Source organism: Pholcus phalangioides, unplaced genomic scaffold, assembly GCF_987345545.1.
Source record: "Pholcus phalangioides strain wild (caught in Gottingen) unplaced genomic scaffold, Ppha-v1.0 ptg000024l_1, whole genome shotgun sequence".
NCBI classification, from domain to species: Eukaryota; Metazoa; Arthropoda; class Arachnida; order Araneae; family Pholcidae; genus Pholcus; species Pholcus phalangioides.
Window position 1 is genome coordinate 15,935,410 of NW_028301616.1, and position 17,608 is coordinate 15,953,017.

The window sequence follows — 17,608 nt, forward strand, 5'->3', positions numbered from 1 at the left end:
AGTTACTTTGTAAGATTGAGATTTTATGACCTCATATTATTGATGAAAATAAACCAATTTTTTTAGGATATTTTTGTGGAAGCCATTGTGGAAGGGAAGATCATGGTAGCCCAGAGTTATTTCTTAAATTACAGTTGTTCAACAAAGAAGCATTGGGGTCACATAGATGAATTTCACAAAATAGGGAATCAGCTTGTATCTCAGTTTTTGCAGCAAGGCCATCTCATGAAAGCCATAAAAGTGCTAATGAACTTGGTAAGTTTTTTTATTCTATATCTTCTTTTATTCATATGAAAATTTGCTATTTAATATTAGTATATTTTTAGTTAAATTATCAAGTGACTGAATTTTTTAATGTTTTATATATAGTTTTATCATTTTTTCCCCTCTATCACTGAGCCATAATAGTAATCATAGATCTAAGAAAACACGCTCAGTATATTCATACCCATATCTTATATTACTTAACAAATAGTGCTTGCATAGATTACCTCCACTAAAAATGAACCTTTGTAACGGTCACGGCCGACCGTATTCACGAATATAGGTGGCGCTCCCGAGATTCGCTCTCGTGGTAGTTGTGTTCGAGAGTGGTTCGAACGAAGTTGTTGTGATGTCGCCCACGCGGTGTATATGTTGTCGTAAGCTGGATTTTTTCCCCCTCAGATGTAAATTTTCAGTCCCTTGAAAATAAAAATATAGTAGTTTCAACCCTACGAGGCTACAATTTGGCGCCCAACGTGAAATATGATGGTTTTTTCGTTTCGAAATTCGCAGAAGTGTTCGTCGAGTGTGAAAATGTTCGTCCGATGTTCGTTTTCAACCTGAAACGAAATTCGCGAAAGTGTTCGTAGAGTGTGAAAATGTTTAATGTTCGTTTTTTTTTAATGTCGTTCCGCACGTCTCAAAAGTGTAGATTTTTTTTTTTTATTGTTATTGAAACATTGGTTTATATATAGTGTGACATGGCTTATTTAGCAAAAGGAAAGAAGCAAGACCTCATCGTTCTAGCTCAAGCATTGGGAGTAGCAGTGTCAACCGACATGACAGTCATTCAGATAAAATCTGCAATAATCAACCACGACGATTATGATGAGGACTTTATGAAAGAATTCCTGCTAACTGTCATCGATGAGAGAATTTCGGACTCTAAACGCCAAGATCAACGGGAACAAGCCACGCTTCAAGCGGAAATCGAAATCCGAAAGTTGGAAATGCAATTCGAACTTGAAAAACTCAAACTTCAACCCGAATTCGCTTATAACGGTGCCAGCTCTGTGTCAACGTCACCAGAATTTAGATTTGAACTTCATAAACTGCTCCAGAGTTTCGACGTTCAAAAGGATGACATATCCTTGTTTCTATCTCTCGCTGAACGGCAACTCAAATTGATGAAGGTCCCTGAAGAATTTTGGGTATCCCACCTCATCACAGTCCTGCCGAGTAGTATAACATCGCTCATCGCTTCAGGAACCTGAAGATAAAGCATCTGATTATCAACATGTGAAAGGGGTCCTCCTGAAACGCTTCCGATTATCTGCTGAAAAATTCTGTCAACTGTTTGCTACTCACAAGAAATCGAAAGACAGTACTTGGCGTGATTACTATTTCGAGCTCAGGTCGTTCTTCGACAACTGGTTAACTGAATCGAACATCACAACTTTCCATGGGTTAAAGGACTTGATCATCACTGACCAGATGAAAAAGAAAGTCCCTCCTGAATGCAAAGAGCATCTGATGGATGAGTGGACAGAAGTAATCTCACCCACTGTTCTTGCCGATAAACTGGATGCCTATGACAATATCAGAAGTGTTTTCAACAGAAACAATTTTCCGAATAAACCCGAACAAGTTCGTCAAACTGTGCAACCCCAAAAATCCATACCTTTTCATGACGGATCGTCTATCGTTTGCTATGGATGTCATATGCCAGGGTTCATCAAAGCAAAATGTCCAAATTGCTCTCCATCGACTGCGACAGCTGTGAAATCACCAAACAACGCTATTTTGTACAGCTGTCAACCCACAGACGCTCAGGTATCGCTACCGCTGATGGAAATTCAACTATGTCAAGATCGTGGTCTCATATGTATCGACACAGGTGCGACACACTCGGTTGCTGGGGAACTCTTATACAAGCTTTTCCTAAGTAAAAATATACCAATGAACAGTGCCACCACGACTATTTGTCTGGCTGATGGTACCCGGTCTATCAGCAAGGTCTATGAAGTCAAAGTACCTGTACGCATTGGAAATCAAACTATTGATACCACCTTTTTAGTGTTTCCAGAAGCAAAGGGAAACCGATCGCTGCTGGGATTAGACTTCCTGACGGCAGCAGGCATCGCTGTGGATCTAAAAAGGAAATGCTGGTTTTTCAGTGACACTCCCCATCACCAATTCTCATTCCCACAGCTTCCAGCGGCTGATTGTGCAGAATCAGTGGACCTCATGCATTCATACCGATTGCGTGCTGACGAGGGAAGAGATTTGACTCCCGAACAAAAGCGTCAACTTAGCGCCCCGCTAAGCGAACATCAGGATGTCTTCAAACCAGGGGGAGAGCCTACTCCATTCGTTCAACATCATATCAACACTGGTAATAGTTCACCAACACCTGTGTCTCTACCGAATGTATCCAGCGAAAACCAAGACGAGTCGCAAGCCTGTCCCGCCTCGACTTGTGGACATCCGAAGCGAGAGAGAAAGGGGACGCAAAAAGGCCGAGGTCATGATAGAAACGACGGCTATGCCTGCAAAAGACGATGCAAAGAAACAAAGGGTCGCAGTGAATCCTCCGCTCGACGCCAGAAACCCATTCAGATGTCATCCCTGTCAGTTCGTTTTCACCCAGAAGAGTCAATTTCATAGACACGTTGACGAGCAACACTCAAGAAGCCATTCCATGTCCACAAAGTCACCAACTTCAAGCAGCGGCAAGGTCGTATCAGCCAGTCGCTCGCAGGCTGCCTACGCTTGCGGAATCTGCCAGTCCACGTTCAGTCGGAAATTGCAGATGATAAAGCACGTCATGACCCACATGAACAAGGCGTACGCCGAGGAAACGATAGCGTCATTGCCAGAATCGCAACAGCCGATTCTCGTCCAGGGGGTCGTCTGTCAATACTGTGAGATGACCTTCAAGGACGAATCCGTCTTCCAGGATCACGTAGAGTTCCACAAGACGAAAGAAAAAACGAAAACTGTAGACACTCATTGCCGAGGCTCCAAAATTCGAGATCTCCATGTAGACATGATGTGGCCAGTACATCTTCACCTCAGGTATCACTTGGAGTGAATCATACATCAGCATTTCGACCTTGCAAGAACATTGCACAGACACCGGTGATGCCTATGCGGCAACGAGGCCGCCCTCCGAAAAAGTCGTAGATTGATACCTACAAGTCATCGTTCTCGTGAAGAATTAACTATATATATATATATTATTTTTGAAAATATGTGATTTTTATTTATTTTTTATTTTTTGCCCTCCACTATTGAAATGTGTTCGTCAAATATTTTTGATTGTTTATATGCACCGTATTGTTTATGTTTGAAGACTTCCTGGTTTCATACCGAGACGGTTTCATGAAACCAGAGGGGGAAGTCTGTAACGGTCACGGCCGACCGTATTCACGAATATAGCTGGCGCGCCCGCGATTCGCTCTCGTGGCAGTTGTGTTCGAGAGTTATTCGAACGAAGTTGTTGTGATGTCGCCCACGTGGTGTATATGTTGTCGTAAGCTGGATTTTTTTTCCCCCTCAGATGTAAATTTTCAGTCCCTTGAAAATAAAAATATAGTAGTTTCAACCCTACGAGGCTACACCTTTCTAAATTGGTACTTTTGGGACCAAAAAGCACAATATTTGCTTATTCAGTCATGTGAAATACAGTGAAATCGCTTCAATAAATTTGTTTTCCATGCATTGTGTTAGAGCATTATGAGAATTTTGTTTACTAATTTTTTTCTCTACATATTTTCTGAAACAGATGGATGAAAAAACTTGACAGAAAAATTAAGTATTCATAAAGGGTTGTGTTGTTTGCATTGTTTTGAAAATTTTGGACTGAAAATAAACATTTCTTCAGGCAGTTTTATCCACTTATTTAGTTTTTCTTCTATTAATGCCTAAAACTGTATAAGACTAGAAGAAATTATCTGCTCAACCACTTTTTTTCTCTTATTTGTTATACCTTTACAGAAGGTTGGACTGTATAGTGCAGAGTTGAGCAAACTTTTGAGTCAAAAGAACCAAACCTGTCCCTCAGAACAATTCAAAAATTACTAGAATCATTAAATATATTTTTACAAATAATAAAAATTTTAAGTAATACTGCAAATTATGATATTGATTGACTATTTTTCATAAGAAACCCTCATCAAATACTTCATTAAGAAATGAATTATTTGATGAGGGAAATAAATTTATTTCGACGCGTTTCAGCTTTTCGATGGAGAGCCGTCATCAGGACCTCGTGATCCGAATTCACACGAATGAGTCATGGAGGAGTGATGTTTACGTCTGGTCGTCCGAAGAGTTCGCCTTTGTATTTGCTGCGTCCGAGTGGTCTTTGGATGCGAATTGGGGAGCCATCTGTTGCAAAGTGTTGAAAGTTTTGTCACGACTGAGGTTAATAAAGCCTGTCCAAGCTGACGAAATAGGTGGCGTGTTTCTTCCATCATTAGCGAGGAAATTCTGGCATGTTCTGATGAAGTATCCCTCGTGAAAATTCAATTCAGAATTGTGTGTTGCTTTTTTAAAAACAAACGCTTTATCAAAATCAAAATGATGTGAACGTTGCCAACAGTGTTGGGCAATAGCTGAACTATCCGACCGTCCGCTCTCAACGTGCTTTCGGTGTTCGAGAACTCGAATATTTAGATTTCTTCTAGTTTGGCCAATATATCCATTTTCGCAATTCTTGCATGGGATGAAGTAGATACCAGATTCTTTGGAGGGTGAGATAGGATCTTACAGATGGGAAAAGGTGACTCCCCTTTTCCCATCTGAAAGATCCTATATATAGTTTGGCCTATATATCCTATAGTTTGGTATATATATCCTATAGATCCTATATATAGTTTGGCCAATATAGGTGAGTCACCTTTTCCCATCTGAAAGATCCTATCTCACCCTCCAAAGAATCTGGTATCTACTTCATCCCATGCAAGAATTGCGAAAATGGATATATTGGCCAAACTAGAAGAAATCTAAATATTCGAGTTCTCGAACACCGAAAGCATGTTGAGAGCGGACGGACGGATAGTTCGGCTATTGCCCAACACTGTTGGCAACGTTCACATTATTTTGATTTTGATAAAGCGTTTGTTTTTAAAAAAGCAACACACAATTCTGAATTGAATTTTCTCGAGGGATACTTCATCAGAACATGCCAGAATTTCCTCGTTAATGATGGAAGAAACACGCCACCTATTTCGTCAGCTTGGACAGGCTTTATTAACCTCAGTCGTGACAAAACTTTCAACACTTTGCAACAGATGGCTCCCCAATTCGCATCCAAAGACCACTCGGACGCAGCAAATACAAAGGCGAACTCTTCGGACGACCAGACGTAAACATCACTCCTCCATGACTCATTCGTGTGAATTCGGATCACGAGGTCCTGATGACGGCTCTCCATTGAAGAGCCGAAACGTGTCGACCATTCGACCAATTGAATTTATTTGTCTTAAAAACGTATTTTTGTATAAATTAAAACCAGGCAAAGTTTCTCATTTTTGTGATAATGCTAAACTTGTTATAGCACACCAGAATTTGCCAAAATTAAGGGGGGGGGGCGTTAAATCAGGATATGACTATACATTTATATTTTTTTAGAAATTTTCTGCATATCTAGTTTGTGGAATCCAAGAAAAAGAAATGAATGCAAGTGAAAGATAAACCCAATAAAAGATAAAATGTCATTTTCTGTTTGAGTCATGCTTCTCAAAGAAGAGTATATTTCAAGATGACTCTGCGTGGTTTTGGAATTTAAACATGACACTGAAGGTGGGAAATTTTAGTAAAGAATATTACTATTCTGTTGGCTGAGACTTTTAAAAATGTATGTTATATGTAAAGTAATGTTAAAACCATAGACATTATACCTATGTCTTACTGTATATTGAGAAACGTAGCTTAAAATTAAAAAAAAAAAAATTTCAGAAGGAGTGAAATTTGAATTAAACTTTTTCTGTCTGCTGACCATTGTTTAAATTTTTTAAAAATTAAATTCAAAACTGAATGTTTGCTCATTTTAGGGATTGTCAGCTAATGAAAAACTGTCTAATGTATTGAGAGATACTAAAGAACCTGATGTTCGAGAACTTCTTGCACAATTTCTACGTGAGAAGAAAGCTTTGTCTGAAAAGGATGAAGAAACATTGAAGTTTATATCCATCATTGAGCAGTTATATCCTTGCTCTTCATTTGAACATGCAAAAAAGCTGCAAGAAGAAAAAAGGTAAGTGAAAAGATGTTTTCTTTTTTGGAGCCTAAATAATCAAAGTTTCTTTTTGTTTCTCTTTTTTTTTTTACAGAATTTTCATTTAAACTGTCATTTTTTTAACATGAAAGTAAAGTACATGCTAATTCAGAAATTTCTGCTTAAAATTTTTGTCAAGTTTTTATGCATATAAAATATACTATTATACCTTTCAGGATAAAATTTACCTTTCATGTAAATACTTTTTTTTTTGTATTCTACAAATATTTGTTTGAAATTGTGTGCTAAACATTCAGAACTAATGCTGAAATGTTTAAATGCAATTAATTGATGAATGAAACTTATACAAAATCATGTTCGTAACAATTTTTTCTAGATATTTAGATTTTTTGAAACAAAAATTAATGCAGGTGTTTCAGCCAAACTCTGAGATCCAGCCATTCCACATACTAACAGGATCTCAGACATTGGCTCCAATTCCAAAAGTAGCCAGCAACTGGTCTGCTACTTTGCAATATGTTTAGACTTAAGGCCCGTTTACACGAGACAAGTGCTTTAGTGGGCAACTTAATTTTTACTTACAGATTCTTCTTGAAAGTGTCCACACGTATTAGTGGTAAGTAGACGCTCATTGGATAATTTTCACGGAGGTGAGCGCAGTTTGCGCATGCGCGCTTCAGTCTACTCAAATACACGGAGTGAGAGAGACGCACAACGCGCGGGAGAATAATAGTGATAATTTTTTATTTATCTGGCATTCAGAGAAATGCTTTTTTTTAAAACTCATAGCTTTTGTAACAATGGATGAAGATGATCAGGTAGAACTTAGAACTTACGAATAGCGTGATCAGAGCCACATTATATGATATTTTTTTTAAAGAATATAAATTTATTCACTTTCACTTACCCAAGAGGGGAAAAAAGAATACACAACATATTATAAACTTATGTAAGTCATCGAGAAGAAATATAAGATTTCTCTATTTCTCCTCTAAGTTGTAAATATCGATTATATGATACTTTAATCAAAGTTAAAGAGGAGATAAATTATGAATTATGTAAGCCGAAAATACGGGAGAAAATTCTTGGCATTCGTAGGAAATTCTAAGGGTTAAAAATTAAATAATAAAAATTCATTAAACATGAAAATTATTTCCAAATTTTCGAAATTATTTTTATTTGTTAATTTAATCCTTAGAGATGATATCTTTACGTTAAATATTTTATCATGTACTTTTTCAACAGATGGCAGCAAATTCGTTCTGGACGAGAGAAATATTCGAAACCCCCCTCTCCATTTTTTAATATATTAATCCTCCACACCTTATATATATTTTTGAATCTTCAAATTTTTCAACTCCTGACATCACGTCGACAGAATATTCCATAGCTTTTTCCAACATCGAATAATTTTTAGCTTGTTTGTTAAGGTAATTTTCATTTCTATAGTTCAACAAAAATTCATGGCGAAGATATTTTTCATCAAACTTGAAGGTTGTGTCCTCTGGCCACCTCACCATCAAATAGTTCCGCGGAATTCTAGCGAAACTTCAGGAGACGACGGAGTATGAACAGGTTCACGGTTGAGATCAAAATAAACCCCTCCGTGAGAGAGCAAAAAGGCCCCTCCAAGAGCGGCAGGTCACGCCCACTGGCGCATGCGCATAGGTCTACTTAACCAGAAAAAATAGAATCGTTCTTATCTCACTTACCAACTAAATCATTTCTGCACTTGCCAACTAAAGCCGTGTAAACGGCCCTTATCGTCTGCATACATTGTATCGTACTTGGCAACTAAAAATTAAGTTACCAATAAAGCACTTGTCTCGTATAAACAGGCCTTTAGTCACTTGCCAAAACACATGGGCATCACGTCAATGGTGCACAAGCTTCCTAAATGATAATTTTAAAAGTAACATAAGACTGCTACAGAAAAGCTGAGAAATATGATACCCAGACATATATATATGCATGTGTTTTTACATATTTAGTATGATTGGAACAGAGACCTAAGAAGACCATTGAGAATTACATTATGCCTTTGCTGCCTTACTGCCATTTCACTATTTTGATAATCATTAGTCATCAACAAAATTTCTCAAAGTAAGAATTACATTTGGAAATAGTAATGTTACATTGTCAGATTGAGGCATAAAAACTCTTACTTACCGATGGCTGCTTATCGACAACAGCCTCCTCTGCAGCCAGAAGTTAGGTCGACCACCAGCAATTTTGCATTCCTGTTACTGATTAATGGTAACCCCATTCCCACTCAAAAATATGACTTCAAGAACTACTACACTTAACCCATTGACACCGGTTGGTAAGAAAATTTACCATTTGACATTTCAATTTTTTTCTTCACCAATAAATGGTGGGAGTGTTTCCACTTAGTGTTTTTTTCTTTCTAGAAATCGATGTCGTTTTTAATAGGTTAACACCAATCAGCCAGAAAATGTCTAGTGTATAGTTTCCCAAACTTCTCTGTTCCGCTGCTTCCCCCTTTTCAGAAGAAAAAAATTCTCATCGCCTCCTTCTTGAGCCAACCCATAGAATTCCATGTTATATTTGTAGCTATTACCCACCTTCTGATACATTCCATCAGCCCCCCCCCTTGGAAACTCTGATTTTATGTCGCCCAATGCCTTAATCTCTCTCTATTTTTTAATACACTTTTCTCAATTGGGTAAGGACAGCATGGTGTCATCCATGAGAAATTTATAGGGAATAAATTATATACATATATATATATTTTTTTTTGAACTTTTATTAGTCTTTAACGCTTTGTTACAACTTTATACAATACTTTATTAGTCAGAAATGAGGAATACAGAAAAAAAGGGGAGAAAAAAATTACCAAGGAGCCAAATGGCCCTTACTGGCAATCAAAATTTACAATTTGATATGAAACTTATAAACATAAAAATAAATAAATAAAAAATAATTGACAGAACATGAGTGAACAGAAAGTAAAAAGAAAACAAAACAAAAAAAAAACTAAACATAATATAACATGATAGGTCATGGTGGCCGCAGGCATGGGGTGATAATATTTTGATTGTAAAAAAAAAAAAATACGTAAGGGGGAAGAAGTTAATTAAAAAAAAAAGAATTAATTGAAATAGTTAATTAAAATTATGATTTACATTTAATACAAATACGTGAACATTAATGTATATTTCAAACTTTGCGTCAAAGCATTTTCTAGATGACTAATAAGATGAGTCAATGCAAAAATGCAAATGCAGTGGAACCTCGATAACTTGACACCCCAACGGTGTCTATGAACATGCCGACTTAAGCGATGCCAAGTTAGCAATGTTTCATTTCATCTTACTCTCTCAATTTTTAAACATAATTTATATCATGTGCATGTACTTATACATACAGGTAGTCCTAATTCGGCTTTTATCTCAATAATCGTTTGTCGTAGAGTAATGATTCAAATTTAAAAAATTCTCAAAATATGTCCAAAAATCACCCTGTATCAGTTTTGACAGTGAAAATACAGTGTGTCACAAAATAAAAAAAATCTAAATTTTTATATGGACACTGTTGTAAAAAACCCAATTAAAGTTGTTGCCCTGTTCTTCTGAGACCAAAAAAATAAAAAATGATAAAAAAAATCAGCTTTTCAAGTGCAAAATTTGCTGAGTTATCCAAATTTAAAACTGGAGAAAAGTTGGGAATAAACTAATGGACAATGCTTCTTTCCCTCATTTAAATTATTATTTCCCAACTTTTCTCAGATTTTTGAATGCAAATATTGCACTTAGAAACATGAAATTTTCTTTTGTTGGCCTCAAAAAAGACAGGGCAACTAATTTTTAATTGAGCTTTTTTTGTACAGGGTGTACATATAAAAATTAAAATTTTTCATTTTGTGACACATTGTATTTTCACTGTCGAAACTGGTACAGGATGATTTTTGAACACACTTTGAGCATTTTTTAAATTGGAACACTATATCTTTATGCCGAACAGTTGATGAGATAAAGACCCAATTAGCACTTTCAGAACACCCTGTGTAGTCAAACGATTCTATTCCATCACGATAAATTAACAGGGTGAATTACTGGGCTTTGAAAAGTGGAAAATGACCCTACCCCTAAGGTATGAGGAACTATTTTTGACCAACAAACGACAAAAAAAAAAAAAATGAAATGAGGAATCTTTGAAATAAAGATGAATGTTATGGAAATTTATTAACTGGCCAATCTCTCTCCGTGGGCAGTTCCGAAAAATTATTTGTTATAACACAAAATGTGTATCATAGTCTACTTAAGCTGGCTTTAGCTATCCTGTGTTGTGTGAGTTTAAGATGTTTCTTTCCATTGAATTTAGCATTATGTAACCATGAAAATAACAAATGTTTGAGTTATTGACATTCTACTGTACAAAGAACAAAGACTACACAGACGAATTGCCTAATGAGATGGCTGGAAAAAAGATGCTCATAAAAAATATGAATGTCGAATATAACAAAAATACAGCAATCCAATATAAGAACATATATCATGAAAAAATTAATAATTAATAATATATAATACACCTGTTCATAAAAAAGATTATAATTGCCTTATCTAAGTATAGATAGCTTCTTGATTCCTTCCTTATAAGCATCATATTCCTTTTTTAAGCATATCAATTATGTTAGAATTCATGACTTCCAGAGGTAAACTATTCCATTTATTCATAACCCTATTAGAGTAAAATTTTTCTGCAATACCACAACCTGATGTTGTCTCTTAATGAACGATACTGGAAATACAATGTTTGATTTAATTTATAAAAAATGAGACCTTTCCTAAGAAAGTTGTCTCACAACATTATGAAATGTGTGATATGATTTTTTTTCAAGTGAAACCTGTCTAAAAATAGACTTAGTTTTTAAAAAGTAGGCCACATTAAAAATTTTAGAAACCTTTGTTTTTTAATCCTGCTGATTATTTATTTCTAATTTTTAATGTTTTATTAAAGTTATTGAAACATATTTAGAAAATTTCTTTTGCACATTTTCATAATTTAATGCTGTAATTAATGTAAAGTATATTTGATTCTCAAAATTACAGTATTTAATTTTTTTGTAAGCTATTTCAAGTTGGTACTAAAGCAATCATATATCAATTTTTTTTTATCCAGTGTTCACCTTGAGGGTTGGTATAAATGTGCTTATCCGGATTCTTCAGAAGAGACTTCGACATTGGTTGTAGAGGATGTAGCTTCTACAAGCTGGTGTGATTGTGAAAATGGAGCTTACTCTTGTAATATTGTCAGCGCTGTGTCTTTGTGGCCAACAGAAGCAAGAGAGCGTATCATCATACCTCATGTTTTAAAGGGATCAGGTCAGAGAATTCTCATATATTACCAAAATATGAACATTTTTTTTAAAGAAAATGATTAAGAACTTTAATGAAATCAATTAAAATTTTACAAGTTTGAGGTTTTCTTCACATATGTTTTAGTACACTTTGAAAAACTTGTTTCAATATCTTTACCATGGTTGGTACTTGACCAGAAATACCATTCAATATCTGCAGTGCAATCTTTACTTCATACTTCATCCATGTTACTAAATCACATTCCTCTAACACAAACTTCATTCATGTGAATAGTGAAATTGTCATTTAGCAAGATCCATCATAGGGTGTAGGACAATATTCTGGACTTTTCTGAGAACTATTAGGCAAAGAGGACCATCCGAGCCAAAACATTGTCATGGTAAAGGAACCGATTTCTGTTGTCTTTCTGCTCCTGTGTAAGGATGTACACCACAAATTTGACAAGTACCCATTTTATTTTGAAATAATTAATAGAACTCATTGGCTGGTACTTTATGACAAGTTTTTCAAAAATAATCTTTTTTATTTAATTATATTTTTTAATAGCCTACTAAATTTTTCTATGTTTTTTCTCATTTCTGCTCATCAAAGAACATAGCAAATTATCCACTCTATGATCATATTTTATGCTAAAAAATATATATTTAAACTTGAAATTTACTTAAATCATATCTTAAGTTTTTTTTTTAAGCATATCAATAGCTGCAACTGCAGTCTCCTCAACAAAAGAAAAGTTTCATGTGCACTCTTTACTCTTTGTAATTGCAAAACGTTGTGCATAGAAGTATACATAAAATCCAGGACTGACCACTCCATACTGACTAATGTCACTTATAGATTTAAGACAAAAAACACCAAGCTAACAATGTTTTGCAGCACAATCTCTTAATGTAGCATAAGCTTGTATAATGTTGCCCTCTCAGTTATTGTAGTGCATCTCTCTTACATTACATATGCCATATTCCAGCATGTTAGCTAGCATGTTGTAAAAATCGAGGGAGATTAGATTTTTTAATGGTGTAATCTAGTTCATTCCTGGCATGCTGGGAAAAGCAAGGTTTAATATGTATCAAAGAATACATTCAAAAGATAGATATAAATTGATGTTAAGTACTGAATAAGTAAATTACTATCTATGAATTACTACTAAGATTGATAGTAATAGTTTTTTATTGTAGAAAACATGTTTTGTCAAGGAATGTGAAAATGTTAATGAAAATTTAACATTTACTTATTGTTCTAATTTAATTACTGTCACCCCAATACAAAATATGCAGTATACGATACTGTATACTGCAAATTTTTCTGTGTGTTGAGAGATGCTATAATTTTTGTACTACAACATCAGTACTTTTTCAGGGTACAATTTTTCATTTTTGTGGTCTGTTCTTTCTAATTTTGTACACATGCTCAAGAAATACAAAAATGCTTTGCAAATTTATGTATCCATTTAACTTGTGTAATCTATGCGGATGATTATACTCATTATCTGGCAGTTTTTATAAATGAAGATTTGTGGGAGCAAAAGCAAATAAAGACTTTGAACTATCTAAACCTAGTTCATAAATCTGAAAGGATCCTAAAATGCAAAGAACAAAAAAAAGGTTCAAATCAGCGAGTCCCATTGATTCTTAGAGTCTAGATGTACAAGAATTGCCTGGAGTCTCTGACTCAAATTTCTTGCCATGCTGGTTAATGCAGTGCATATTTTGTTAAGCGTGATTATATCTGTATGCTGGAAGTAAATTGCACCATGTTCCGAAAAGGAGATTTTTTCCCATCATGACTTTCTAAGGAGCTCGCTTGTTTTATAAAGTGAATATCATTAAAATAGGACTTAGGTTCTATATCTATGTGTAGTGCAAAAAAAAAATACCAATATAAAAGTACCATCATCTCAATATTGATGAAAATGAACATGGTGCCCTTTACCTCCAGCATACAAATATATGTATCTTATGAACTTATTACATGGTCAAAATTGATGTCATTTTGTATTTTGTTTGAAAAAAAAATTGCTTTCACTTAATGGGAGGGGGGTTGTGCATTTGGTCTTAAGATTAAGTCATTATTTAACTTTGAAGTGGGTAGCTTCTTGAACTTTTCAGGTTTTCAATTTGAAATATGTGTGCTAACTTTATTTTGCATAAATCATCTTATATTTTATAATGTAGGTCCCATTGATTATGAGGTATCGTCTGTATCAGTATGGAATTATCTGCTTGAATATGGGGATTCATCTCTTATTATCAAATGGATTTTGAGCTGGCTTGGAAAATTACCAGGGCATTCAACTGAAGAATTTCCTTATGAATGGTCTCTAAATGAGGCTATGATCAATTCTATTCCTCAGGTCGCACCATTTCACATATCGGAACTGGCATTGAATGAATTAGCTAAGTATGTTCATTTATATATATATATATATATATATATATATATATATATATATATATATATATATATATATATATATATATATATACATATATATATAATTGATTTGTGTGTGTGTGCATATATCTGTGTGTGTGTTCTCTATACTAGATCTATCTTTGCCAAATTTTGCATATATACCAAACTGGACCTGACTTGAATGATAGGCTACTTTAAAAGTTAGTCAGAGCTGGGCAAATGCCTGAAATAGGCAAAAACTGTCAATCACTTTCAGAATGCTTACTTTGGTTACTGTGATTCCCTAGCAATACGTTTCAGACATGTATATGCCTTTACAATGGCATGCCACTTCTTTAACACTGGCAGTATATATGTGCAATAGTTTATGCTTTTATAATGGTTTGCCACTTTTTCAATCTTCCGAGTAATTGAAGAAAACCCAGGCAGCGCCGGGTATTATACCTAGTTTTATTATAAAACCAGTATCAAGAACCCTTGAAATTTCATGTAAGTTTTATTATATTGTTTCTTCTAGTTCAGGGGTGGCTAACTCACAACATGCCATGGTATTAGGAGTGGCACATGAATGCTTTTCAAAAATTAAAGAAATTCTATTCCATTTTTCAATCAAAAAAAATTATCCCCAACTTTTAAACAGTCCTTTTCTGGGGAATAATGGTCTTGTAGGCTGCCAAACCTATATTTAGTATGGTAGGCACTCTTAAAATAATAATTATGTGGTGACTGTTTCTTTCATTTCAAAGCATTTCTGTTCGGTTTTTCATCTTTGGGCATAGTTGTTGGATGTCCAATGTGTAGGAGATTCAGGATCGTTTGCATGGGGGAACATGCATTGTATAAAACAATTACATTGTATATCCATGAGTTCTTGGGGGGCCCTAAGCCCTCTCACAGAGTTTATTAGGGGAGGGGGGGGGGCAAACACCCAGTCTCCTCAGGTTCAGGAGTCTATGCCAAATACGTCGTAGGTAAGATGAACCTCTGTTGATTATATATTGACAATATGCATTGCACAATCTTTAAACCTACATGCACAATATGCATTGCACAATCTTTAAACCTACATGCACAATATGCATTTCACAATCTTTAAACCTGCATGCACAATATGCATTTCACAATCTTTAAACCTGCATGCACAATATGCATTTCACAATCTTTAAACCTGCATGCACAATATGCATTGCGATAATCAAATTTATTACTCAAAAATAAAAACAATTTAGAACTTGAGAGTGACAAACTGAACATTTTTATGAAAATTATAGGACAGCTGCACAATATTTTGCAGGAATGAAGGGAGGGAATGCTTGTGTCCTGTAGAAATGGGATATATTGTCTGCATGTTAAAGTTAGTAAAGGAGCACATGCATCCAAAATATTCTTCATTGTGGCACGGCCTGGGAAAAGGTTGGCCACCCCTGCTCTAGTTATTTGCAAAAACTTATACTTTAGCAAAATTTAAATATGTATTCAATAATGGACATTATCAATCTATGGATTTTGGATCATTTATAAATCAATTAAAAATGCTTCATATGTTGTCATAATCTCAGTATATGTGATGTCAGCAGCATTGATTTTTAAATTTAATTTGTAAAAATAATAATGTTTCCCTTGTGACAGATATGGGATATTCTGCGAGGATGAACTGGAGGATATTTCTTCATTGCTGAGTCGCATCGGGAAAGCGCAGTGTTCTCTGACTGATAAAGATTTATTTACATCAAGCAAATCCAACATATCTTTCACTGATTTCAGCCATAGACTTATCCATTACTGTTTGAAGCACAATCTGATTCATTTCTTGTATGAATTCTGGAAAAAGAGTCATGAAAAGTAAATGAATCTTTCTGATAACTATTTGAAAGTTATTAAAAATTGCAAAAAATATTTAACAGTGAAAATTTATTTTAAAATGTTTTTCGATTAATGGTATAAAGTTATATTTGTCTAACAGAAAAAAAAAAAACATTTCTTGTAACAATTTTGTAGATTTATAACTTGGCCAACATGTCAACTATGTGATGTCCCTCTCTTGAAAATGGTTAAAGCGTTTGGAATGTGGTCACAGAATATGCAAGGTAAAACATAATTATGCAAAGCGGTGATGGTAATTATGGTGCATTTCACTTTTCATTCAAACTCTGGTGTACATTGTTTTCTTGATCTACAAATGATAATACGTTGAAAGGAAATTTCAGGAAAGTCAACTCATTTCCCTTTCTAGAAGATGGCAGAAGAATTCTGTAGCGAATGAAAAATTTATTATACCACCTGCAGTAAAATGTTTCATTTCACAAAATGAGTATAAATGGGCTTGCACCAATATGGCTTTTATCCCTTTATATGTTTCATTCACGTTTATTAATTTACTCAAATAGTAAATATTGATATTTTTGATCAACTAAAAAAATATTAATATGTGCAAATTGTATACACAATTTCATAACACAAGCAAATTTGTCTTAATTAGTATAGAAATTTCATTTCAGAATGTACTATAGCTTAATAGTTATAATATTCACATTGAAATTTTTATCTTCCACCATCCCAATATTCTTCATTTTCTCATTTCAGAGAAATAAGCTATTTTGATAATTTTTACTCTTTGGTGTGTTTCAGATGGATATTCAGCATACAATGCCATGCTTAGCACAGCTGAAAAGATTTATGGTGTCCCTAATCTCACTCCCAAAACTATTCTGACCCAGGTTCCAACACCACTTAATATTGCTATCCTACTTTTTTATCCCACACCACTGATGAATCTCATCAGAGAGAACTTGCAAACAGATGCCGAAATAAAAACATTCCAGGATTCTCTGAGACCTTATCCTGTTCTTTTCAATGGACTCTTTAAGCCGGAAGGTGATCCCAATGTGCAAGATGTATCTTTGTACAGATTATTGCAGGTTAGAACACCTAATGTGAATATAGACTAACTTATATATATTTAAAATTATAACTTATAAATATAATTTAATGAAATAATTATGTAATATAATTTAATGAAATAATTATGTAATATAATTTAATGAAATAATTATGTAATATAATTTAATGAAATAATTATGTAATATAATTTAATGAAATAATTATGTAATATAATTTAATGAAATAATTATGTAATATAATTTAATGAAATAATTATGTAATATAATTATGAATATATCATTATGTTATGAATGTATAATGAATGTTTTAATACTTATTATTGAGGATGGAGTACCAAAACACATGATTTTTAAATTAAAACTTGCTAGTGTACTGACAACTAGAAGTATTAATGAGTAAAGATTGAATTTCATTATAAATTTTTTAAACCATCTATTTGATTATCATTATAAATAGTAATTTTGATAACTTGGAAAAAATACTGATTTAAGTAATTACATTG

The 17,608-nt window shown here is 34.2% G+C and overlaps 1 protein-coding gene across 3 annotated transcripts in view; it reads left to right on the plus strand.

Annotated features, from left to right (window-relative positions):
• Positions 1–17,608, plus strand: part of LOC149068847 (spatacsin) — an 85,856-nt gene that overhangs the window by 13,010 nt on the left and 55,238 nt on the right. For all 3 annotated transcript variants that reach the window (XM_089250713.1, XM_089250714.1, XM_089250715.1), the window contains 7 exons: positions 67–255; positions 6,264–6,466; positions 11,591–11,793; positions 13,965–14,190; positions 15,835–16,047; positions 16,204–16,292; positions 16,834–17,123. In XM_089250713.1, coding sequence (XP_089106839.1) covers positions 67–255; positions 6,264–6,466; positions 11,591–11,793; positions 13,965–14,190; positions 15,835–16,047; positions 16,204–16,292; positions 16,834–17,123 — 1,413 coding nt within the window. The remainder of the gene's footprint in view (positions 1–66; positions 256–6,263; positions 6,467–11,590; positions 11,794–13,964; positions 14,191–15,834; positions 16,048–16,203; positions 16,293–16,833; positions 17,124–17,608) is intronic.